The sequence below is a fragment of the Hakea prostrata genome, chromosome 9 (assembly GCF_041222555.1).
Source record: "Hakea prostrata isolate BN-2017 chromosome 9, UWA_Hpros_2, whole genome shotgun sequence".
Lineage (NCBI taxonomy): Eukaryota > Viridiplantae > Streptophyta > Magnoliopsida > Proteales > Proteaceae > Hakea > Hakea prostrata.
In genome coordinates this window covers 5,775,451-5,801,779 of record NC_142608.1, presented here as the reverse complement: position 1 = coordinate 5,801,779, position 26,329 = coordinate 5,775,451, and the positions used below count along the sequence as shown (strand labels likewise).

At 38.1% G+C, this 26,329-nt stretch overlaps 2 protein-coding genes across 2 annotated transcripts; one reads left to right on the top strand and one right to left on the bottom strand.

Annotated features, from left to right (window-relative positions):
* On the top strand, positions 1 to 7,777 carry LOC149004270 (microtubule-associated protein TORTIFOLIA1-like). The gene is made up of 6 exons (XM_089167612.1): positions 1 to 941; positions 1,527 to 1,718; positions 2,819 to 2,924; positions 3,024 to 3,784; positions 3,859 to 4,752; positions 7,381 to 7,777. Exons 1-6 carry the CDS (start codon positions 219 to 221, stop codon positions 7,576 to 7,578), a joined length of 2,874 nt encoding a protein of 957 aa, XP_089023738.1. The 5' UTR covers positions 1 to 218; the 3' UTR covers positions 7,579 to 7,777.
* On the bottom strand, positions 7,770 to 26,278 carry LOC149004269 (DNA polymerase I A, chloroplastic/mitochondrial-like). The gene is made up of 12 exons (XM_089167615.1): positions 25,834 to 26,278; positions 24,061 to 25,006; positions 23,568 to 23,759; positions 20,580 to 21,253; positions 18,710 to 19,184; positions 17,976 to 18,071; positions 17,038 to 17,130; positions 16,716 to 16,910; positions 16,117 to 16,209; positions 15,799 to 16,011; positions 9,511 to 9,600; positions 7,770 to 8,765 (listed from the first exon to the last, which is right to left on the bottom strand). Exons 1-12 carry the CDS (start codon positions 25,974 to 25,976, stop codon positions 8,604 to 8,606), a joined length of 3,372 nt encoding a protein of 1,123 aa, XP_089023741.1. The 5' UTR covers positions 25,977 to 26,278; the 3' UTR covers positions 7,770 to 8,603.
* Positions 26,279 to 26,329: the final 51 nt, after the last annotated feature.

Here is a 26,329-nt window from a genome sequence, read left to right as displayed (position 1 = left end):
ACAGCATAAGAGGTAGGGAGGTAAGAGGGTTACTTCACAGAACCTGACTTGCCTCCTTCTCTTTCGCTTTCGTTCTTTAGTTTTATGTATAGTGGTGGCTCTTAATTTCTTTCATGTTTGGTGATCTTCCAGATCTTTGCGCTTAGACTACTCATTCTTGAATTGCAGAGATCCGCAGAAATTTGCTGCATTTTCGCTTCGTCTCTCTCTCTGTCTATATGCCATTGGCCGCCGCAATGAGTTCACAAGTTTCGAAACCTTCAAAACCCTCAAAACCTCCAAACTCTTCAGCAGCGTCACCACCATCAAGATCATCTCTTTCCTCACATCTCGCCATGATTGAACTGAAGCAGCGAATCCTCAACTCTCTCTCTAAGCTCTCCGACCGAGATACATACCAGATCGCAGTTGAAGACCTCGAAAAGATGATCCAAACCCTCTCACCTGATGGAAATGGCGTTTCAATACTCCTCAATTGCCTCTACGAGTCTTCCAATGATCCTAAACCGGCTGTCAAGAAAGAATCCCTACGTCTTCTTGCCCTCCTCTGTACCGTCCACTCCGATTACACTTTTACCCATCTTACCAAGATCATTGCACATATTGTCCGGCGGCTTAAAGACTCTGATTCCGCCGTTCGCGAATCGTGTCGTGATGCCATCGGAACATTGTCGACTCAATACCTGCGGGGTGATTCTGATAATGGGAGTATTGGATCGGTTGTGTCATTGTTCGTGAAGCCTCTATTTGAGGCAATGGGAGAGCAGAATAAGACGGTTCAGGCTGGCGCTGCAATGTGCATGGCCAGAATGATCGATTCCGCTGCCAAGCCGCCTGTTGCCGCATTTCAGAAGCTGTGCCCCAGGATCTCAAAGTTCCTTAACAGTCAGAACTTCCTTGTGAAGGCTGCCCTTCTGTCTGTTGTCTCTAGTCTATCTCAGGTCGGTTCAATCTTCAGCGTGGTTGCTTTTTTCATTTTCTCTGTTCTAAAATTATTCCGTTCTGTGAAATAAACTTAGTCCGACTGGGTGATCTGGTCAAGTTAAGGGCTTTTATTTTATGAGATATGGGTCTTTGATCAAAATAGAAGAGCAAAAGAATATGAGTCATACGGGTGATCTTTACAGCAGTGTTGAGTAAAACATAGAACTTGTTAATGTTCAGTTTAAAAGTATTTTACATACAACAAATTCCTAAATTTTGCTATTCCCCAGCATATTTACTTTTTAATACTTTATATTTATGTGAACCCATTACATTTATACCCAAATGGGTTGGAACGTTGGATGTTAGGAAGTTTTTATGTTAGCTTGGGCATTTCCTTGTCTTTCATGTGCATTGTTAGTTTGTTTTGTGACTCCTTTTTTCCTTTTTCTTTTTTGTCTTTTGATATTCTTATCTGATTATTGTCTTGGCCTTTGATTGGAGTATTCAGTGCAGTAGCTTTCTGTGCTAAAAGAACAGATCTTAGAACTTTCAAGGTGGTGTCCTTATTTGTTAATAATACCAGGAGATATAAATTGCAGGTAGGGGCAATTGCGCAGCAGAGTTTACCAGCATTTCTGCAAAGCATACACGAGTGCCTTGAGAGTACAGATTGGGCAACACGTAAGGCTGCGGCAGATACATTGACTGCCTTAGCGTCTCATTCAAGCCAGTTAATTGTAGATGAGACCAGTTCCACGATAACAGCCCTTGAAGCTTGCCGTTTTGATAAGGTATGCATCTTTTCTTCCTGCATGGGGGTTGGTATGTACATGGTAAGCAAATGAAGGTTATAAAGCTTGGAAGAGAACATTGTACTCCTGATTACAATATTCTCATCACTGAGGCAAAAATTATTGCAACATTTACACACAGAATAATTGACACTTTTAGAGAAAAATCATGTTATTTGTGGCAATTCATCCTCTGATAATTCTTTTATATTGCTGTGAGTTTATGTTTATATTGTGCACGCTAATTCCAAACCAAAAGGAAAACAATCCAGCAAGAGATTAGTGTAGGCAGGATCAGAGAAACTGAAGTACAGACCAGAAGTAGGAGAATGGTTTAAACTCACAATAGACGGATCAGAATACGTTAGTGTTGAGGTCCAGTGACCTATTCTAGTAGAAGAATTGATCTGCAGAATATAAGAACAGAAATAGTTAGCCCAATTAGCCAATCTCAACTTTCACTGGTTTTTCTTTGATTGAATGAATGCTCAGCCTGAAAGTTCTTCTCATTATGGCACAACTAGGATAGTCCCTTCCTCTTCCTCATGTGTCATATTTGGGATTGGCTATAGATATGCCTTTTTAAAAATTAGCACTCATAACTTATGAGATGGGTTGCCTATAATTTTTTCCTCAATAAACTTATGAATTATGTGTCAAGAATTCATGTTATGTTGAATCTTGGTTTGGACTTTCCAGTGCTTGATTTCAGTGTCAATTTTATTTGTTTACTTGATTTTGGACCATGAAATGGGGAATGCCTAGTTGAGAGGAGATCAACTATGATATGAAGAATGATTACATTTCCCATGTGCTTGTCCATTTGGAGGGGGCAGATTGCAAAGATTTTATTACTGAGAAAGAAGATAATTTCAGGGTGGCCAAGAAAGCAAAAAGTTGGTTTCTTGTTCAGTGGGCAAATATCTATGATATATCACTGTCAAGAGGTTTTTTGTAGGGGTCATAAGTTTGGCGACCCCAATTTGTGTGTCATCTGTAGTTCTTTTATTGCTCCATTGTTAATCCTAAAGCTTACCAATTATCTTACAAAAACAAAAACCAAATTTCTGTTGAATTACAAAGATCGGTTACTATGTCAGGTGAAACCTGTCAGAGACAGCATGACTGAGGCACTGCAATTGTGGAAAAAGATTGGAGGGAAGGGAATGGATGGAACTCCAGATGAACCCACAGCTGTGATTCAGGGTCGGTACGGAGTAACACTTAACTAGTGTACTGTAATATACTGTGTTTCCTAATCTTTTCTCCCTCACCCCTAAATATTTTCAATTTTTGATATTTCAGATGGTAAAAATTTGGAGTCAACTGAGTTGAGTGGGAAGCCAGACCCAATAAAGTCAATCCCTGGTGACACAAGAATGGATTCTTTGGCCAAGGAGACATCTAATGGTTCCTCACGAAATGCTTCTCCTTCGAAAACCAAGGGTGCTAATATTTCGGACAAAACAGTTGGAATATTGAAGAAGAAGGGATTGACTGACAAAGATTTGAACATGGAATTCTTCCAGAAACTTGAAACCAGGGGTTCAGGTGATTTGCCTGTGGAAGTCGTGGTCCCTCGAAGATGTACTAACTCTTCCAATTCTGAAGATGATGGAGAACTGGAACCAACTGATAGAGCTTCAAGGGACAGCTCAAATCAAAATATAGACCCTGAAACAGATCTTCAGGGAACTGGCAACATTAAATACCGTAACCTTAATCGAGGAGCTGCTATTAGTCATTTCAATAGACTACAAGATCCTGATGAACTTGCACGAGAAAAATGGACTGAACAGAGATCATTGAGAGGAAAAGACCTGAATGCTATTGGGCCATCTGAACAGAGGACATTGAGGGGAAAAGACTCCAAGGCTATTGGGTTTGATGCTGATGATGCGAATGGATTTAATGAGAGGGATGATTCTAATGCACGTGCATGTTTTGCCAAGCCGGATGGCCTTTCTGAAGGATCTCTCTTAAATAGCAAAGGAAATTGGTTAGCTATTCAAAGGCAGTTAGCACAACTGGAGAGGCAACAAGCCCACCTCATGGACATGTTGCAGGTTTGTTCAATGAAGTTTCATTTGAAATAATGGTTTTTGGTCATGTTTGCTAATGAAATATTTTGAACTTGCAGGACTTTATTGGTGGGTCCCATGACAGTATGATAACTTTAGAGAACAGGGTCAGGGGTCTTGAGAGAGTTGTTGAGGACATGGCACGGGATTTGTCTGTATCATCAGGTAGAAGAGGTAGTAACTTTATGATGGGATATGAAGGGTCTTCCGGTAGGCTCTTCAGCAAGTATAATGGTCTCCCTGAGTACACTAACACCAAGTTAGGCAGAGGCAGTGATGGTCGAATTCCATTCTCAGATAGGTTCCACTCTTCTGATGGTATTGTTTCAGGAGTGAGGGGAAGGGACCCTACTTGGAGACCTGAGGTTTCCGATACATGGGATTCGTACAACCATGGTAGTTGTAGAAATAATGGGAATATGGGCTCTAGAAGAGCCCTAGCTGGTCCTTCAAACAATGGCAGATCACCTAGAGCTGAACATGATAGTGATCAGGTTGGTAACAGGAGGGCTTGGGAGAAGGGGCCTGGACCTGTTCGGCTTGGTGAGGGGCCCTCTGCAAGAAGTGTCTGGCAAGCATCGAAGGATGAGGCTACTCTAGAAGCAATTAGGGTGGCTGGAGAAGATGGCGGAACGTCTCGAGCTGGAAAAAGATTTGCTATTCCAGAATTAACTGCTGAAGCCATAGGAGATGATAATGTAGGTCAGGATCGGGCACCCATCTGGGCTTCTTGGAGTAATGCTATGGAAGCACTTCATATAGGTGATATAGAGTCGGCATATGCAGAAGTTTTATCAACAGGGGACGATTTTTTGCTTGCAAAGCTAATGGACAGATCAGGCCCTGTGATTGATCAGCTTTCTAATGAAATTGCAGCTGAGCTCTTGCATGCTGTAGGACAGTTTGTACTGGAACAGAATTTGTTCGACATTGGTTTCTCTTGGATTCAACAGGTATGAGTTTTTGTACACTCTTACTGCCCATTCTCATTACTGGATAATATACGATGCTCATGATAATTTAACTTTTTCTCAAGCATGTTATTTGACCAATTTATTCAACACTGAAAATGATACCTCTTTGAGTGCTTCTGTTACTACTTGTTTAGAAGGATAATGATATGAAATCACTGAATTGTCATTCCAATTGTACTGCAATATTTTATCTTAACATGATGCATGATTTATTTCTTTTAGGGAAATAACCTACTGTTAATCAGCAATAATTAGCTTTACTCAAGTGCGAGCACTCTAAAGTTTTATTTTATCATATATGTATATATATATTGTATACTAGCAATCTATATGTTTTTGTTTGAGTAGAACTTCTTTAACCTGGTTATGAATAGTAAATGATTTTCTCAGTAGGATTATTGGTGAGGGAGGTTATAGTTTCCTGATAGACACAGGAACAAACTGATGAGTTATGAGCTCATAGAAAGGGTTTAACATAGCAAGAATATAGTAGAGGGTTTAGCTTGGCTAGCCGCAAGTCTACACCACAGGATTGTAAAATGTAAATTTATGTTTCTAGGTGAGAACTTTTATTGGGAAAATCAAGTTAGATACTTATACAATCAATTTTCCAGTTGCGTATTACATATATATGCCATGCTGTTGTATTGCTTCTTGTAATTTTAATGACCACATTGGTGGAACCATCTTGATGTTTGAATGATGTGGGACAATCTTATTTGTGGGCATATTGTAGTGGAAACGTTGGCTTGCATGGTATTATGGACCAAGGAGTTTGTATTGTTATTGGCCACTCTAATGAACCTAGAATGTGGACTGGAGGTAGGAATATGAGATAGGTGAAGTAAGATTAGTTTATTCCAAATTTATGGTGTGTCCCTCGAATGAAAGTTAGCTGAGTCAAGTCCTCTATTTGTTATGAAGTTCAATAAAGAGTTCATTCTAAGTCAATATTCTGTTCTGTAGAGTGGCTTTTTTTGGCTATTCCAGTAATCAGTTTAACTTCAACCAGTTTTGAGTATTCGAGTAGTCTATGGATTCTGAATTGCAGATATACATAACATTCACCTGAAAACCCAATAAGAATGGATCAAGTTGGAAGGAGAAATCCACTCAGAAAAAGTACCAAATCCAAATATAGTTTTGAGAAAATATAATAATACTCATAAATTTGAAATCTGTCTGGTTGTTGGTTAGAGGCACCAAATTATATATACGTGTTCCTGTATACATACTCTCTTGAATAAATACCCAGGGCTGAAGGCTCCTGCCGCTGCAGGTCTGAGAGGTCATAAATGTGGCAGCCTTAACCCCTTTTTCTGAATCTTGTATAGCTGAACCAAGTCTCGAGTGTTCGATTAGCACTACAGCTTTTGTTTGCTAGTTATACTAGGATTCATGTTGCAGCCTGTATTTGATCTCAGATTATGAAAAAAATTTGCAGGCAGATTCTGGTAACCAAGGACGATTTGATATGAATATTAGGTCAATCCGACTATTTTGCTTCAAGTTTTAAATTCCCCAAATTCTCTATTTTGGTGGTACTTTTCTGCTAGTCAGTTCTATTCTTCTATCTCGGAACTCATTTTGCACTGCTACTTCACATGTTCAAAATATTGTGAACCATGACAGTTTAAAGGGCACTTGTGGTATCTTTGTAATTATGTTTCCTTCTGAGGGTGTCCTTGTAATTTTGTTTCTTTTTCCTTTGTATTATAAATTAAACATGGCTGTGATCTCTTTGACACGAATCATTGTTTCTCTAATGACTTCCATCTCAAAGGTATCACATTTCCTCTTGTTGTCTAACTGAATGCATTCCCCAAATTTGGAAATAAGAGAGGAAACCATGTGTATGTTTGCAGTCTAACATTGTTGGGTTCAGACTCAAATTTCATGGAGGCCATATAAAGGCAAACAAAGAATAGGAAAACATGTATATGTCAGTAGTCTAGATTGTTGGGTTTACTCAAATTTCATTGAGGCTGTATAAAGGCAACCCTAATTCTTTGTTCTGGGTGTAGCTTCAGCAAGGATAGTGTGGTTATCACTGGGTCCAGATACAGTACTGATGAGTATTTGGGTTCATCAGCCTAAAAATTAATCAGTCTAGCCAAAACAGTGGGGGAGCTCAATGCTGACCAATCCATGTTGGTATATAGTCATCCAAGTCATACAGATCAATAAACCTTTGGTGCCATCATGATCAACCTCAAAAGATCTGTGATTAGTGTCCTTATGCCTATAGGTTGGTGGAATTTTACTTGGAGGTTTCCATTTTGAGCTCCCTGACAATTGTTCAGTAAGAAAAAGAATGCAGCAACCAGCTATTACCCCCCCCCCCCTTTCGGCCTGCTTCTGATAGCTTGCCCACTTTCATTAGTGCAAAATCTGTTTTAGGGCATAGGTTAAGTGTCTTGTAACCTTCCGACTCCTGCTGTACCTCAAGTTTGTGCATTAATTTATGCACAAGCTGTTTTTCTTTCTTTCTGGGTCATCTTTGTTTGAGGTTAAAGACAACAGAAACTATGGTTTGTTTACTCTGACAAAAATAGGGTTGATAAAAAGGAATCTTACCTTGGTTTCTTCTTCCATGATGTGTTGCAGTTAGCAGATCTGGTGGTGGAAAATGGACCCGACATTTTAGGCATTTCAATGGAAGGCAAGAGAGATATCTTACTCAGTTTACATGAGGCATCTTCCACCATTGAACTACCGGAGGACTGGGAAGGTGTCACTCCTGAGCAGGTGATGTTGCAGTTAGCGTCAGCTTGGGGAGTTGATTTACAACAGCTTGATAGATAGTGCCACCTTAGTCCAAGTGCTAGAGTATTGTGTATTTTTTTGTAATCTTAGCAAACTTGGACATGTTGGATGATGTACTCTCAATTTAAATTGTTCTGTCATCTTTTTTCCTTTCTCCGTGTCATTGTTTGGATGCCAAAGAGACTGGGAACCTTCATAATATGAGCAATTTCGTGGCCATTTTTCCATATTCTCTCTGATTTTTTTAATTTTTTTTGAATGTTCCAGTCATCATAGACAAACAAGGAGTTCGTATCCCCTCCCACACTCCCTAGTGGATCGGAAGGACAAGATGAAATCCCCCAACATAAGAATACGTGGACAGGCGGTTTTTTTTTTCTTTTTTCCGGACACCTACATTTTTCTGGCGTTTCACTGGTTTGTTACAAGACTCGTTTAGTTGAAAGGGGAATTAAAGGAAAGAGAAGTAAAAAATTTAAACTTAGTGGGAGTAACACAATTCAAGATAATATATCCTTTGATACGGATGATTCTACAGAATCCAGAAACGTTCAAGCAATTCCCAGGATGCAATAATTTTTTGGGCACTGCAGTGATGGGATGCTGCTTGATGGTTTACACAAGCGATTTGCCTATGAAAAGAATACTTGAAAAACAATTATTCAGAAGAAGAAAGCTATCTCTACGAAAGAAATTCAGTAGCTCAATAATCACAACTAGTCAGGTACAACTAACAAAAGCTCTTCCTATTACCAAACATATACATATGTACAACATCATCATCCATTCCCTCTCCGCATCTTACCAGCTTTCTTTTTTTCCTGTTGCGGACTTTTTTTGGAGGTGAGGGGGTTTGTTACGGCAATGCAACTAAAGCAGCAATTTAACTTCCTCAGCCCTGTCTAGGTGACATTGCATTGTCATCCCAAGTTAGAAAATCAATGCGAGCTTGAACCACCACTTTTCTGGCACAACTTGGCTATGTTAGTCAAAAACAGTAGCTCAGCATTGATGATTTCTGCCTGTTCAGGCATTGCCATTCAATCCATAATAGACCACTTCGTTTACTTGGCTGCATACCAGTTCTGTGCACACTTAGCATCAACAGACAAGTCAACTTTGAGAATATTGGTACCATAGAAGGGTTTGGACATGCACTCAACCACTATGGCCTTTGCAACCTCTGCTGATTCCATTGGTCCCTCTAGTATCACTTCATCATGTACCTGCATTTTCAAATAGCAAATAACCTTTTGTGAGGATCAGATTTATGTATTTGATATTCCCACTCATATTCAGTGCTCTACTGCTCTATTAAAATGAGCCCAACTACTCAAATATCACACAAGGACCTGGTTCGTGTCTCAGAGCAGACCAACAGACACACAAACAAGCATAGTTTGACAACTTGGTTCTGAAGTCCTAATTAAAAGGGTGAACCCGGTGGTCAAGGCTTCCATACAAGTAGAGTTTGACGGTAACCTCAACAATTTTTCCTGAGAGATTGCTTCAATGCCTTAACCTCACACAACAAATGTGGTCCACCAACCATTGTGCCAAGGCACAGCCCCTTTTGGAGTCCTTAATGGTCAGTCAAAAATCCTAGTTGCTGAGATTTAACCAGTCAATGCACCTTTTTTTATTTAAATTGCAGCCAGGTTAGGATAAGAAGCATAAGATTACAATAAAGTTCCGAGATATACCAAGATCTCGCCGAGATAATAAATATTATTGAGATATTCAAGATATTAAGTCATGCCATCTCATCCCAAAATCCCAAGAAAATGAGATACTACCGAGGTCTCGGCAAGTTCTCCATCTATGCATTTAAGAAGCAAAAAATGCAAGCCTAACCATAGCAACTTTGCAAAACATTGAAATTAAGAGCATTGCTATCTAATTAATTCCAATTTGCAACAGACTCAGAAAAGGAAAGAAGAGAAATTAAGTCATTTAACTCATGAAATCAACCTGCAAAAGCAGTCTCCACCCAAGCTCCTTCAACTGTGCATTCCTTGATATTTCTAGCATGGCACACATGGCAACGTCAGCAGCACTACCCTGATAAAGTAACAAGCCACAGTAAGTCCATGAAGGTAATAACAAACATACTAAATAAATAAATAAGGACAATCATAAACCCTGCCTATATACAGCCAAAGAAATAAAAAGTTGTCCAAGTGACACCTAGGCGACATCTAGGCATCCAAGCACCTTGGTCATCATCCATGCAGAACCCAACTAACATCTTGGGTTGCCTAGATGCCTGAGATGCCAACTTATTCAACCAAAAAAATTGACACATTGACTTATTGTAAGAAAAAACCGAAGTTGTTTTGGTTACATTATTTTCCAAGTTTAAACTTTGTTACCCACTTCCAGTGACATCAATTGCAAAAAAAGGAAAATCCAACTAAATCAAAAAATAAAAGGAAAATCTTATGGATCACTGGCTAGCTGGATCCTAAAAAAGGTTAGTTGGACAAGAAAATGCCAGTTAGGAAAAGATATCAGGCTTGGTGATGAAGACTGCTTCAACAAGTCAAGAAAGACATTAGGTTAGTAGTCGTAACCATTATCATAAATGCAACCAAAGGGACTAAATAAGAAAATCTTGAGATTGCAGCCCCTATTACAAAGAGTGACTCAATTAGACAATTTCAAAACACCTATGCCAGCACTACATGTCGTTAATAGAAGAAGTGAAGAAAATAAAAACTGAAAATTTCATTTTCCTTTTCTTTTAAGAGGGGTGATTTGGTCCAAAAGGAACCCATACTGTACGGCAGGAGTGAAATCCCTAAACATCATAGTATTTGGGTTAAGTTGAACATTGATAGATCATCTTAGGGCCTGTTTGGTAACATGAGTCTGGAAATTTCAAATATCTAGAGATTTCAAATCTATGGAGTCATAATTTATAAAATTAACTGTTTGGTTAACCGAATATGTGGAATAAAATCTATGGATTCATCAGCGATTTTTGTGAATGTGCAAATGTTGAGTGTTTTTATGGTATGGATGAAATCTCTAGATTTCACCCCATACCCATAAATCTACAGATTCACGTTTTTAGTGTAAAAAAATGAATCTCTAGATTTCATGAATCTAGAGATTTTCACAACCAAACGAGTATAATTCTCGCATTCATGAATCCAGAGATTTGAAATCTCTGGATTCATGTAACCAAAACAGGCCCTTAGGAAATCCAGGAAATGCAAGCGTGGATGGAATTTTTTGTGATTCAGAAGCAAGAGTTGTTGCTTCACATAGAATTTTTTTAGGGGTGAGAACAAATTATGAATTTTTTGTGATTCAGAAGCAAGAGTTGTTGCTTCACATAGAATTTTTTAGGGGAGAGAACAAATTATGAAGCTGAGTTTGAAGCTTTGATGCATGGATTGGAATGGGCAAAATCATTGTGTATTCAAAAACTGTGAGTGGAATGTGAATCGGCAGCAATTGTTGTTAGCATGTATAAGAGGAATATTCCATGGTTGATTTTATGGAGTTGGCGAGGGATTACAGGTTATTTACAAACTATGGAGTGGAATATCTCTCATTGTTATCGGGAAACAAATGCTACAGCAAATCTTTTTTACAAGGTTGGAAGAAAGACTCCGCACTTCAGCGGTGGTAGAAGTTTGGCCAGAGATGATTGTTAGGGAGATGGAACTTGATGCATCTATTAGACCGTGCTTTCGTTTCTAAAGGCGGACTGAAGAAAAGTGTCCACAATCTCTCTGGTTTTGTTTAGAGTTACAATATGCTGAAGTTTCTAAGGTTCAAGAGTCTATAAATCTAATATCCTGCTTGTAAATTTTCATTTCTAATTATTAATACCAAATGACCTTCTAGCAGAAAAAAAAGGAATAACAATTACCTCCATAGTATAGGAGTCTTGAAGTCATCCTTATTAAGGGAAGGAATCCATTAGATTCGATGTAAGAAATGTCAAAAAGTCATCCTTGGGATTGGGAAGCCCAGAGGATTAGACAGCACTTGATCCTATTCATCACATGCACGGAAAGTGCATGATTGCTTTTAAATCATCTTCAGCCCTCCACAGATCCCAAACAGTAGGTCCAAGAATAATAGAATAAAAATCCATAGCCTCTCGCTTTTATTCTGCGAATGTTCTCTACAGCTCCCGAAAGAGCAAAATAGTCACAAGACAGAAGCACGCGTCTAAGGTTCCTAGTCTCTTCCAACACCGGCTTACCAAAAATAACATTCATAGAAAAATTTGGGGTGTCATTTATTCTTCACCACAGCAGAAAGAGACATTTGGGAGTACATAACCTCAGAAATTAAATGATTAAAGATAGCCTACTACCCAAATTCCATTAGTGATCAACAAAAGGAATTCCAAATTGATGAATAACCTTGAGCACCAATCAGGTTGGTGGTAAAATTGATAAGCTTCTTGTTTCCAAGCAAAGTAGCCAATAGGGATTTGACTAAGAATGTTCCATGGGCTTCCCACTTTGCCACTGTAGAGATCAAGCAGCTCCGGGTGTTAACCAAAGCATTGTTTAGTTTCTTCTTGTCAGGTCTTTGACCCTGTTTCAGAACAACCCCTCCCCGGGCAAGAAAAAAAGAGAGATCAAGAAGCCCCTTTTAGAGCACATATCTTTCCACCTTCCAATCACTAGGGTTACTGACTTCAAAAATTCCAACATTTATTGATATTCTGCCAATACTAGATTGTTGGTAAAGGACGAGTGGAAAGCAATACTACAACTTTCAAATTTCAAATTCAAGGTTTGGATTCTTAATTATTTTGAATTTATCAATCTGCAACTCTTGCGTAGACTAATTCAAAATCTGATGTAACATGATGGATACAAAACAAGCTATGTAAGATTGAGTATGAAAGTAAACAAAAGTGTAAATTGAAATAAAAATATAATAAAACAGCTCCCCTTGATCGATCAACAAGAAGAAGCATTCCAACTCAGTTTGAATTCTTTATAATGAGGACATTATGAAGAGATGGGATGAGTATATTGGTGACCTACTAAATGGAGATAGGTCAAGTGGAAATGACTTGAGCATGTTATTTCACAGAACACCCACACATCAGAAGTAGGGTCCTAAAGTTAGTGCAGCTGACGCAGATCTGGCACCAAATTTTTGTTCAGATCTACAAAAGTGAAGGTGATATCCAAAGCTAGAATAACTAAAGAAGCATAAATCTAAGAAGTTGCACCATAAAACTACAAGGGAAGGTCATTGAAGCCCGTTTGAGAAGAGAGGCTCATTTCTAGGTGAACCAATTTGGCTTTATACCAGGTAGATCCACAGCCAGAATTATCTAATTTGAGGAGGCTTATGGAAAGAGATAGCTAGAAGGATCTCCATATGGATTAACATGGAAAAAACCTATATTAAGTCCCTAAAGATCAAATCTAGCATGTCCTAGTAAAGAGGGGCATTCAGAAAGCATGTGGACTAGTTTAATGACACCTATGAAAGTACTGTGATAATGTGAGATCTGTGGGAGGCCATGGGAAGGAATTCCATCAGCCTTAAGCCCTTAGCTTTTTGCGCTTATAATTGAAAACGTAATTAGAAGGCATTCAAGATGAGGTCCCATGATATATCCTCTTTGTTGGTGATATCATTTTTGGTGGACAAATTATTGACATGAAGGAATTGAGTAAAGAGAGATACTGCAAATTGGCTGTTTAAGATATTCGTGGTTGACTAAAAATAAGGAGGGTGAAATGGAGAAGATGTTTCAATTTTCACATGGTAGTAAAGTGCGATACATAAAGTGGGGAGGTCAGAAGTGTGCCCAGAATTTTGAGGCTGATGCAATATTTTGAAGCTTAAAGGAAGTCCTACAGGATAATCATACAAGCAGAATGTTGAGCAATTAAGAAATTCCATATACAGACAGTGTTGTAGTAGAGATAAGGATGTTAAGCGTCTGTGCAGAAGAACCAGAAAGAATAAAATGAGGAATGAAAATATTAGCACTAGCTTGAGAGTTGTTCTTATCAATAACAATCTTTGAGAATCATTTGCGGAGGTACGGTCATGTTTAATGGAGTCCTACAGTCACCCCACTAAGGAGGAGAAATATGATTCCAATTGAAGCAGCTACAAGAGCTAAGTATAGGCCTAAAAAAACATAGGAAGTTGTGACGAAGGACATGCACAGTCTAGGCCTTGTGACAAGTATGCCTTCAGATAGAGCCTATCACAAGGCAAGGATTCATGTAGTAGATTTCATACAGCTGAGATCCTTGATGTGCTGTGCCTCCCCACTCTTACATTTCATACAGCTGAGATCCTTGATGTGCTGTGCCTCCTCACTCTTACTCTCATTCAAAATTATCTTTTATTTTCAGGTTTCAACATTTACTTCTTCCCTTAATTTCTTTTCACTTCCTTTACCTTTCTTATTTCTATTATTGTCAAAGTCTGTTTCTGATCGAAGTAGCTCACCCCATGATAAGGTTATGGCTGGTTTGCCTGTTTCAAGCTTTCAGCTGGCATTTTCCATTAGCCATTCTACATATCCTTATTCCTCTCTTTTTTCTAGTATTGTGGTGTTCGACGGGGATCCAAGTAGCTGACCCCCATTGGGCTAGGATAAGGTTGAGTTTGTTATTGTATGGTTATTCTACAAATTAAAAATAGTTGGCAACATGAGCTTTTTTCATCTCTTTTAATCTCTTGCAATAGTATAAAATCTCAAGAAATACCTTTATCAACGTTTTCTCATAAATGAAACACTACACACAAAACAAGTTGGATACAGTTTCCACCTTCAAGTAATCATTTCCATGAGTTCTTCATTTTGGTCTCCCCTCCCCTCCCCCCTTCTCCCCCTTCTCTTTCTCTCTTCATCTGTTTATGCTGTTACGATGCTCTGTCCCACAACTCGTGTTTTCTTCCTTCATTATTTTATTTATTTATTTTTCTTGGTCCTACATAGGGGTGTAAATGGATCGGATTCGGATCGGATAGTGGTAATACCATATCCGCATCCTATTATATTCGGACGGATTCGGATAATATCCTATCGGATTTCAGATGGATTCAGCCGGATTCGGATGATAATCGGATAGTTATTTTCTTCAATAAATTATTCTAAATGGCAATGAATATAGATTGAATACAAGTTTTCGTCTACCTAGTAACATCTTTACCACTTTATTTGTGAGGGTTAGGTTTCAAATTTAAGAATTTAACAACTTTAGTAGTTATTTTAGCAAAAAATCTAGAAAAATACTCACATATTTCAAGTAAAAAATATATAAAATAAGAAAAACAAATCCAAATAAGTAACTTAATCGGATAATTTTATCGGACGGATAATAACCGGATAGAAAGGGGTATACCATATCCGCATCCTATTAGTAATCGGACGGATTCGGATACCTCTAAAAGGATGCGAATGCGAATTCGGGAGCGGATTTCGGTTATCCATTTACACCCCTAGTCCTACACTGCTGCTGCTTAGTATCTAAAATTCTAAACCAAAGATGTATTTTTGTTGTGTGCTAACATGCTGCTGATGGCCTGATGCTCATTCTTCTTCTTCTTTTTTAAGGTATCTTCTGCTTATTTATTTTGTCATCTTGACATCTTCAATTGAATAATTGATTAGTATTTTTCATCTCCTTATAGTTTATCTAGGATATAGTGAATTACCAAATAAGAGAATGCTGATGTATCATGTACTTTTTTTTTTTAGTATTTTTGATGACTTAAGGTGGCTTTTATGTTCTTTCTTTCCCTTTCCTCCTCTCAACCACCCATGAACCTTGGATCTCCAGTTCTAAACACAATCAATTAACCATTTTGGATAACAAGAGGCTAGGAAGGTGGCTTAATGTTCTAAAGATTCAAGGTATGATGCATCGGTGTCAGAAAAGAAGGTGGGAGGGGATGTACTTGAACTGCCTCAGATGCTGTACTGCCTAAGTGCTTTGACAGCCCTAAACAGCCTTGGACTGCCTCACTTCCAAGAAAACTATTGTTGGAAGGATCGGTTCCTTGTAGGTGTGGGTACAAATCACAAATTTCAAAAGTAATAATGGTTGCAACTTGCAAGTGAGGCAAACTCCTACATGTAGACCCTCAACAAAGTAAAAGCCTTCTAACCGGGTGGAAAATGAATCCTTGCAAAGTGGAGGGGACGAAGAAGTCACAGTGCATTGAAAATCCTCTTGCAAATAATTTTTTGTGACAAAAGTCAACTAATAATGGTTTCAAGAAAATAAGGAGCAGAAGGAAGAAGACCTGCACAGGGGTATTAATAGCCGCTCTCTCAATATGACCTCTTTGAGAAGTACTAGCATGGGCCATATCAGGGAGATGGCGAGCACGCCCCAACAATGTGTGTACACGTCGCAAGGTCTTAGCTTCCTTTTTGCGCTCTTCTTGCCATTTCCTAACTTCTTTCCTCTCTTTGTACCAGAGATCTACAGTTTCCTTTGCTTCCTTAACTGAAACCTAAAGACAGATATAGATATGTCAGAAAAAGAAAGCTGCATGGTTCTAGTTTAATCCTAAACAATGGAATCACCATCTCTGTAAAAGTCAAAAAAGTAATTGTACCTTCCAATCTCTGGCAAGTCCAACAGGAGTTTTCCCATATGCAATGGAAAAATTGAGCATTTTGGCTTTCCTTCTTTCAGAAGCATAGGCATCCTGAAATATATATACATAAAGGAAACATTAACCATTACAGACAGATGGAAGCATTAAAATGTTTGCTGTAATTCAAGAGACTAAAGAATTTTGAATGGGTATCATTATATGTGAATCATGAAACTTCCAATAACAAGAGGGAGGTGACACAGATCAGATCCATTAACAAGTGGAGACAAACCAAATAGTGAACTTGATTCCTTGAACCAGTCAAAGAAAAACATGTAAGTTGTTGTTGTTGCTGTTGTTGTAATATTTAATACATCAAATCCAATGTATTAAATATTACAACTTTACATGGGTAACAGCATCTATGAAATTAACAGCTGAGCAACAACTCACTAAGTCATGCTTCACACAATACAACATAAAAGCATTAGGTCCTCCATTCAAACTTTGCAAATATCAAAATGGATTTTTTACTTGGCCTCATAGTGATTCTCTAGTAATCACTATGGATTGATCAACAATTTTTTAAATGAATACGTGTCCTTTTGCATTTTAACCTTCAATAAGGGAACTGGCGGTTTCTCTTCACCAGGCTGAGGTTGCCATTCCAGCAAAACTCTATTTTGTTCTACAGCCTCTCGAATGTGAGGGTACATATTCATTGCTGTCCTTGAATGAAAATCACCTCCAGCTTTGAAGGCATCCAACATACTCTTACAGTTTGCAAGATGCGCCAGAATTCTAAGTTCCAACTGCAATTAGAATAATGTATTTGATCATCACAGGAAACAATAACATAAAGCTTCTTCTTCTTTTTTTGAGTGAGATATAACATTAACCTTAAACACTAGCAATAGAAGTAGATAAAGAGTGTCAGACCTGCCCATAATCGGCAACTATTAGAGAGTTTCCAGGTGCTGCTATGAATGCCTGGCGTATTTTGTACCTGTCCTTCTCCAAAGCAGGCTGATTCTGATTTGCAGACGAAGGTAAAGTCAGTAGCCTTTTTAATATCTCGGGAATAAACCAAGTTCTATTGATTGAAATTTGAAATTGCACATCAGGTACGTATATCAATTATCAAGTTGTCAATAGCAAAGCAACTGGTAAAATGTTGAATTGCATCTCTGATCTCCTTAAGATCAAAAAGGATGGGAAAGCACACTGAATAGGCAAAATCTTTAATCAAGAAGTAATCATGGGTTTCTTTGATTCACCTCCCAACCAGAGAAGAAAATGACAAAGATCCACAAAATGAACATACAAGATTGCAAGGTGAAACTCAACAAGTAAACCAGATTTCACTACAGCAATTAGCCCATATCTAAGAGGTCAATTAATGTAGTTAGAGGTGGCAAAAAGTCTCCAGATCACATACACATTGGGCTTATAATGATTTCCTAGAGAGAAAGCTGACTCCCAGGAATGCATATTCATTCAGAGTGGAAAGGACAACTCTCTCATATGGCTTACATAAGAACAGAAGAACAGTGAAGACCACTTTTAATATGTTTGCTTACTGAACTTAAGAATGATTTGGTTTGGACTAAGTTGGGTCTAGTGCAATTATGTAGTAATGTTCTTTTGTCTCAGTTGCAATGGAAAAAGCAACACAGTAAAATACTGAGGTTGTGGATACAACCCAATGGCTTCACAATTCTAGCAGACTAGCACATCCCAACTCCGACACAGTCATTCATTCATTTAATAGAACATCTAAAAACGTCAAAACTTGATAACAATTTTAGGCTCTGACAGAAAAAAGAAGTTAAACACAACTCAAATCCGGTTAAATCAACAAGGGAAATAAAACAAACCTGCAAATTTGGTCTCCTGGCAGATAAACGACCAGTCTCAGTGTTGATATTTAAAGAACAATGGACACGGCCATCCTTGCCTGATATGTGACAGCCCTGATCAACAAGAAAAAAATTTACCTATAAATCACCTTCTACCTGTGATGTGAAGTTGTTAATTGAAAATGACGAATAGAGTATTACAACAACAAAAAAACACCAAGCCTTATCTCAACTTCGCTAAGAATCAAATGGTTTGAGAAGTGAGAGAGATTGCATTAGTCATAATTATTCATCATAGCAAACAATAAATTATTGACCCTTTGAAAAATGCAACCACTTCTTCCCTCCTCCCCCCCAAGAAAAAAGATGGATCCACTTCCCCTTACACATGCAAAAGTTACACTTGTTAATGGCATTAACAACCTGTTTATGACTTAGATTCATACCATCAAATCCATGAAGTAAGAATTTGGTACTTCTCATCCATTGCAAAACTCAGTAATAAGCAACAAAATATATAAATAATTGGATGCAAATATGCTTGCATGTATTGGAAAAGAATTTCAGTAAAAACTAAAAGATTGTTGACTATATGGGTCCCCAACCCCTTTTGGTCAAAGCATGAACAGAAAATTGGGTAAGGAATCACAGCCTTGAACATCGAGATCATATTTCAAGGAATAAGAGGTGTCCACAGTTTTCACAAACTAAACCGAGACTAGAGGCAAGCATTTAGGGGTTCATGGAAGAACCTGCAACGGAAGAATGAAGTTGGATAACAAAGTTTCAATAGAGCAGACTTCGCATAGAGCAGCAATGGCGTGGCAAGCTGCTTTCCCCTCATTTCCCTTTCCAAATGCTGCATAAGCTGTCCCATACATGGATATATCAGTGTTCTCTTCATTAACAGAGGTATCTTGCTTTTCATCAACTTTGTTGACCACCTGTTCTGTAGGAGATTCATCATTTTCGTCAAGCTGTGATTCATATACATCATCACTCAGATCATATTCAGAAGAGACCCGCCCAGCAAGGACCTTCAGAGCATCTCCACCCATCGAGGGCCAACCTGTAGCTGTATACATCTCCGTGTGCATTCCATCGACAATGTTTTCTAACGTAATGTTACGATATTTTGTTGCCACCTTCTTCCCTTCTTCAATAACCTTATCAACATTAAGAACCTTAAAAGTCTTCAACTTTGGAAGGCTCTCTGAAGGATCCTTGCTGTAAAGAGCACAGGAGGATATAAATAAGTTTCCACAGATATATTTACCTTGCACACAAAAACAGCTATTGTGAAAGAAGAAAATTAAGGGAAGAAAATGTTACAGCAATAACATTCAATGTTCAAGAAAGAACAGGAACTGCACAACAACTTTAATGTTTAAACAGATACTGAAGCATAACTTGGTATATTTAGCCAGTAAGTTAAATGATCAGGAGTTTCAGCCCTGCACTTTACCTAATAACAATTCAAGCACTTATGCTTAAGGGACTCATAAAAATGGAAGGACATAACTGGAAGCTCACAGGTTACAATAAGGTTTCCTCTTCTTCTTCTTCTTCTTTTTTTTTTTTTTTTTGGGGGGGGGGGGTTGGGGGGAAAATTAATTATCACGAACAGTCAATAGAAAACACAATACTCAAAGGCATTCATATGTATATTTGCTTTTGCTAATAAATGAGCATATTAATACTGCATTTTCTTTTTTGGAGTCTTGCATCAATGTTCCAATAATTCCACTTTTTAATTGAAAAGTACATAAACATATGCATATGTACTAGTGTCCACAACTCCGACATAACCTATCTAATAGAATCGTTTCCACCCCTAAATTGGCCTCAACATAGGAACTTGGCTGGGTCAAAGCTAGCTTGGCAAAATGCTTTTTACCATCTGACTTCTAGACTATTGCTGGAGCTGTAATAGATTTTGTTCACAATAAATGGTCACAATCAATAATTGAAGCAGTTCATTGTTCAGGAAATGCCTCAGGATGTGCCCTCACAATGTTCTTTTTTTTTTTGGATGAATTGCCCTCACAATGTTAGATCAGTCTAGATTCTAATGCCCCAGAATAATGGATTATCATTGGTTCCAGTGCCCCCCCCCCAGTGTAACTTGGATGAGTCAAAATGATCTCTTTCTGTTGAAAATTAAACAAAGTATAACTTAAATAAAGAAATATCATGTGTATTAAGAAACAACAGGCACTGCATTCAGTTCAACAATGTTTTCCAAATGCCAAGGTATGAACGCTTCCACTGGTATTATTCACCACATTTTCTGGATGAAACCCCAACAGGAGAGAGAAAAAGCACTGTAATTATTCACCATTAATTACCAACTAGAAGCATAAAGAAGGATCAAGATGATGTAGGCAGCAATATCACCCTATAGGAACTCCAAGGTCAAATTTAGCAAACAGATGACCCCAGCCACTAAGAGACGAACAGATGAACAGCTTAAGCCCAGAAGATACAGAGTGGGCAATCATTAGATCCAACAGCTATCTCCAACCTGTATGTCTTCCAAGTTAATTGCATCATGTATTTAACCATAATATTTAGCCCATAGACATCCCTATCAAAATAATGTCACCACGAGGCATCATTTACCTGTTAGTCATACCGCCAAAAAAAAGCTGTCGTAGCTGTCCATCACTTCCAACATTCATGTATTTCGCATCAGGACAATACCTAGAAGCCCATTTTCGAAATCTATCTACAGCAATTTCTTTTTCTATAGTGGCCAACTTCTCCACCTCCACAAGATATGCCCTATCAACCAGCACTCCATCAGTTTCCATTTGAACCAAAAGCTCACCAAATGGACGCCAATACTCCTCATAATAGTCATACATTGTTCCTCTATGAACCTCATCAATAATCCATTTTTCCTTAATTAGCTTTCTTTGCAGGCTCTCATAAAGCTTTAGTGTGCTTATTGAATCTAAAGCAGAGTAGCAAATCCAATGTACCTTTTCTTTCCTTTGAAGTTCTTCAATAGGAGGAATAGTGATAAGTTTGCCTTCAGATCCATCCTTCTTTATTTTTTTCTTCCCAAAGATTGTCTTCATTGATATCTTGCCAATTAATTCCCCCTCACTGCATTTTTTATCATTAGAGAAGATCTTTGACTCACGTGTGAGTGCTTCAAGAGAATACCCGCCTTCCATTTGTCTTGAAGAATCCCAAAGCCGTGCCATATGCATCGTATCAGCATGGAAGCCTGAAAGCTTAAGCCCATAGTTCTCTATAACATGACTATCAAAGCTATAATTGTGCCAAACCTACAAAAAAGTAATATAATATTTATCTAACAACTCGCCCACCCCTCATAGAAAAAGAAGAAATGAGGAAGAGATTACTTTTAATTTACGGAAGGCAAATATAAGTAAATTATCAGTCTTGAGTACAACACGATCCAAACATAAACCTTTGGTCACACAATCAATCTAGGCAAGCTTAAAAAATACACCCCAAGAAAACCTAAAAGTAAACTATCAACTTAACCATGTTGTACTGCCTTGGAATTCGAATACTTGAAAGTGTTGAAAATATAGATACATTTTTCCAGGGATATTTTCGTAATTTTACACTCATGGGGCTATTAAATTTACAAATTTTCTTTTGCTTAATCCCATTATGCAGAATTTAGCCTATTTGTAACCTAGTAATGAATGGCATAATGGAAAATAAGATGCTTAAGAATTAAAAGAGTACCTAAGTTCTTTATTATAACTTGAGTTGTGAATTTATCAAACAGGTGAGCATCTAGTTTAGTGGTCAAGAATGTAATTGATTAAGAAGTCTACGGTTCAAGTATTATTAGCCTCAAGGGGATATTATAGTTGAGCTTTTTGGTCTATCTTCTTAAGCTGTGAAAGTTGGGATTTTAAGTCAATCTACAATAAGAGCTTACAAAGAGATTAGAAGATCAGGTATTAATAATAATTTAAAAAGAAAAGCATGGTTGGGGGGTGGAAGAGAGTTGGGAGAAAGAGGGGGGCGGACTGGGAGAAGAAAAAGTAAAACCATGTTGGTGTGCTGTACATAATTCCAGATTGGACATCTTCAGGGTTGCCTTGGGTATGGGAGATGGGACTTCATTGAGACTTCTTAATTCATGGGAATATTGGTATATTCAGAAGTCGCAGAAGGATAAGCAATGAGTTGTTCTTCATCTAGAGGGATTTCCATTGATAATATCAGAAAACTAAAAGAGCCATTGCAAAAAAGTAATTATTATATTTCTGCAGATTCTGGTACATAATACCTAAAGTTGACATTGCAATAACTGATTTGAGTACTTGGAATTTGGACGTTGAATTAACACATTCACAAAGCAAAGTGGAATACAGCTGGTCCACACCCCTGATATGTGTGATTGACTTATATTTTGTTAAGAGTGCTTGTTACTGCTGAAATAAGGTGTAAGGTGACCTGAATTGTGCTCATATGTAATGTGAGCCATAGGGTGATGAAAATAATGTTTAGCAATAATAAATAATGTTTTATGCGATGCATAAATCTGAAAGTTATACCTAATGGTTAATGATTACTGCACAGATATTTGAGTGTTGACAAGTAATATCTGAAGCAGGCATTTATTTAAATAGTAAAATAGATTAGCTGTTCAAAAGTAAATAGATTCCACTGTGCCAGTGAGAGACATAGCAACCTAAGAGATACAGCGTTCCATGGGGCAGAGGAGTCATACCTAGCATACAGTTGTGATTTTATAATGGTGTATATATAATCAGATAGTAGGTGACAACAAAGAGGGGTTACAATGGCCCGTGTTATTCTCGTAAGTTGTAATATGGGTGGCAGTAGCATGTTTCTCTTAATGCCAGTTAGAGTGATAAAGAAGTGGTTATCAGTAAGAGTATATTGATAAAAAGTGTTATGCTTGAGAAAAGTAAAAGTGTTTTGTTTGGTTGCATATGATTGTTTGACTGTTGTTTCTGTGTTGTGCTCTTGCTATATTCTATTGGGCTGTTTAGTTCATCCCTATTTTAATGACATCACAGAGGCATGCTCTTGATGGAGAGTTCAAGGGAAACTAAAAGATTTATTTTCATCATTTACTATTTAATTTCCTTAGATGGATACAATCAGGCCATTTGAGATGTCAACTTTAATAGATTGGAATTTATTAAGATTTAAATTTGAACAAAGACTAGGCTGCTACCAGGAGAAGTTATCTAAGGTTTGAGGCTATCGTTTGAATATATTATGTTCGACACTTAAATTTGATGATTTATTTTGTACCCTTTTGTTGGAATTTAGTAATCATCTGATCAATGTCTACCAGGGCTGAAACACTACATACATGCAGCTTGGGTCATGACTCAGATCATAAGTGAACTTCTTTCTCCCTCGGTCAGGCCCATCACCTTCTTGAGAAACACCAAGAGATTTCCCACAGTGAGGATCTACCCAGTGCAGGAAGCATGGGACATCACTGTACTCATAGGACTATATTGTTATCAAGTATCCCTTGCCCTTAACTCTAGTACAAGTGTACAATGATGTGCAACTTAATATTATTAATCACTACCAGAATGACACAAAGTAGGAGAACCTCACAATAAATTTTACCTTTTTAATCGAAGGGTCCTCAAAGAATGGAGCAAATTCTTTCAGAATGTCCCTCCCACCACCATCAAGAACATCTACCCAGATACAAGACTTCCCATTTCCAAAATCCACAGTTGGTCCAGAATAAATACTTAAACATATGACTTCTCCATGATCAATGGGAGTGTCCTGGTTTACATCAATATTAGCTACCTGTAAATGTCAATAAACAAAGAAAGGAAACCAATCATCAACATCACCCATCAGAAGAAGTTATAAACTCTCTTGAGCTGAAAACAAAGGAAATTGTATGTAACTAAGTAACAAGCACACAGATGGGAAGTGTCAATACATATGCTTATGGTTTTTCATCATAAACTTTGATTAGACTATGTTTCCCTGTATTTATAACTGTTTGACAGGACCATATAATGCTGAATGGCATGGCAAAGTTAGAGTCAATATCAAAATAGATGTGTCTATAACTGTATATACTCCCATATAAAATACGTGCCTCTGTGTCACATGCATACACTAGATTGTTGTATTCTGTTGTAAGCTTTCTCACAATATCCCTTGCAACTGAAATATTGTCAATCACAAGAACTTTCTCATAGATGCACTCAAGCCTCTCTCGATGCTCAATTGGATTAATTCCATTCCCTTCACTTGGATTTATTGCTTCACTGTAAGCTGCAATTGATTTATCAGCAACAGAAGATCGTCCACTGGATAAGTCCCTTTTAGTTGCTTCACTAGTTCTAGCTCCATCAGAAGGTCTCTCTTTAATATGAACAGAGATTTTGGGTGAAAATGAATCATCCATGTTACAATGCCCAACCTTGTCTTCTCTTAAACCACTTTGACCTTTGGCATTCTCAAGCTCAATAGATTGAAACAAACCATTCATTAAAATATGCCCAGCCTTCTCATGTCTTAAGCCACTTTGATCTTCTGAGGTCTCAAGCTTCTTCTGGTTCTGAATATTTTGACGAATTTCCAATATATTAACTTTCACTCGTTCAGCTTCCGTGACCCATGGATTTATAGACCTGTGCTCAGTACTCTGCAACACAGTATCAAGGGCATTGTAGCTGCCAGGGAAAGAGAATTTTGTTAATTCCACCTTCCTAGCAAGACATTCATGAAAGTGTATAGAAGTCTGCTTCTTTTGCTCCCCTACACTTGTTCCATTGACTGATCTCCCTGGTAATTTTTCTCCTCTGAAATCGATCATACCAGGGTAACGAGGTAACATCCAAGCTGAAGAACCATAAGTCTTGAGAAACCATGGAGGTTTTCCTTCATCAAATACATCCACATCATCTTTTTTCATGGATGATCCAGTATAATAACTTGAACCTCGTTTAAATTGAAGAAAACTACTTAAGGCAACTATACTGCAATGACGACTGTCAACATACCGTAGACAGTGTGATTCATGCCAGCTCTCCAAAACACTGAAGAAAAAGAAGAATGAACAGGTTACCCTCACAAATGATAGCTTAAAAAAAAAGAGAAAGGAGACAATTCATAGAACCTACTTCATAGTCTTGACCTAATCAGTAAAGATGGCTTTTATGATGTAATCTAGATTATCTTTTTCCTGAAATTTCAGTTCTATTGCCTCAGCAGTCCATTTTCAATACGTTGCACCATACTTTATCACTTTAGCCAACTTTAAGAACAACATTAAACCCTCCATTTAGGCTACAACTATGATCCACCAACCATTGCACCAAGGCCTGCCCCTCTCCATTTAGCTACACCTCCAATATTTCTAGCTCTCAGAGCTAGTTAAGAAAGTGCCGGGGGGGAAGATGGTTGAGAGAATGAAAAAGATGACTACAGACAGAATGCGTTTTCATATTTGAGGGTCACCGTCCTATGGTCCATGGGTTCCCATGAGTTAATTCCCTCACCAGTTGTTAGTGCACTCTTCTCATGAATGTTTAGGCAATTTGACACCCATGCAACTTCTATGGGTAATCAAATATCACAAAATCATTAAACGTTTGAGGAATAAACCAAAGCTAACTTGAAAATCTATATTTGACGCTAAATGTACCCAAGTTTTCCAACCTCCCATCTTTCGTCTTAAATAACAAAATAACTCCACTCAAGCAGTGTCCACCAACAGCCCTTCAACTCCCTCTTCGTCCTTTCATATTAACCATTTGAATTGTTTACATATTCCTCCAGGAAACCCAGAAATGAAATGAAAATTAAAGTCACTACAGAGAATTCCATAAATAATTTTATATAAACGCGGGTGTTTGGCCCATACCTGTGGGAGACTTTGAAAGCCGAATACCCGTTAAAAAAAGAAGCCACCTTGGTTGAGTGGCGCCGGCAAGACGTAGAAAACCAGAAAGACCGAGGGAAGCAGGGTTTGACAGGGACACATTGGGAGCGTAAACCCACTCCCATAACCTCTGCAACTCTCCCCAGATTACAACTATAACTGCTATAAGGAGCCGTCTTGGACTCTTGGTCGGTGGGGGAGGTCCTGTGAAAAAAAAATGTTGGTTGAGGAACTATTGCTGTTTCCGGACCTGTTTCACCAGGTCTTACAGCAGAATATAGAACGAAACCGTAAAGCAACACACCAATACAGAGGGGATGGATCACAGGGAAGAGGTATTTACAGTTCTTGACTTTTCTTGTTGTTGCCCTGAAACGTTTCAGAGCTCAGGAGGCTAAGAGCCCCCTAAAACCCTTTTCGTTAACAGTAAAACCCACCTCATCATTTGCCGGGTGGAGGTAGGGGCCGGCGGTCGGGG

Coding starts and splice junctions, on each gene's coding strand:
- LOC149004269 (XM_089167615.1), bottom strand. CDS start 25,976: ATGGGAGTGGGTTTACGCTCCCAATGTGTCCCTGTCAAACCCTGCTTC. Junction 23,760..24,060: donor TGTATGCATGTGACACAGAG/GCACGTATTTTA, acceptor TGACATTTACAG/GTAGCTAATATTGATGTAAA. Junction 16,012..16,116: donor GACTTGCCAGAGATTGGAAG/GTACAATTACTT, acceptor ATCTGTCTTTAG/GTTTCAGTTAAGGAAGCAAA.
- LOC149004270 (XM_089167612.1), top strand. CDS start 219: ATGCCATTGGCCGCCGCAATGAGTTCACAAGTTTCGAAACCTTCAAAA. Junction 1,719..2,818: donor AAGCTTGCCGTTTTGATAAG/GTATGCATCTTT, acceptor TTACTATGTCAG/GTGAAACCTGTCAGAGACAG. Junction 4,753..7,380: donor GTTTCTCTTGGATTCAACAG/GTATGAGTTTTT, acceptor GATGTGTTGCAG/TTAGCAGATCTGGTGGTGGA.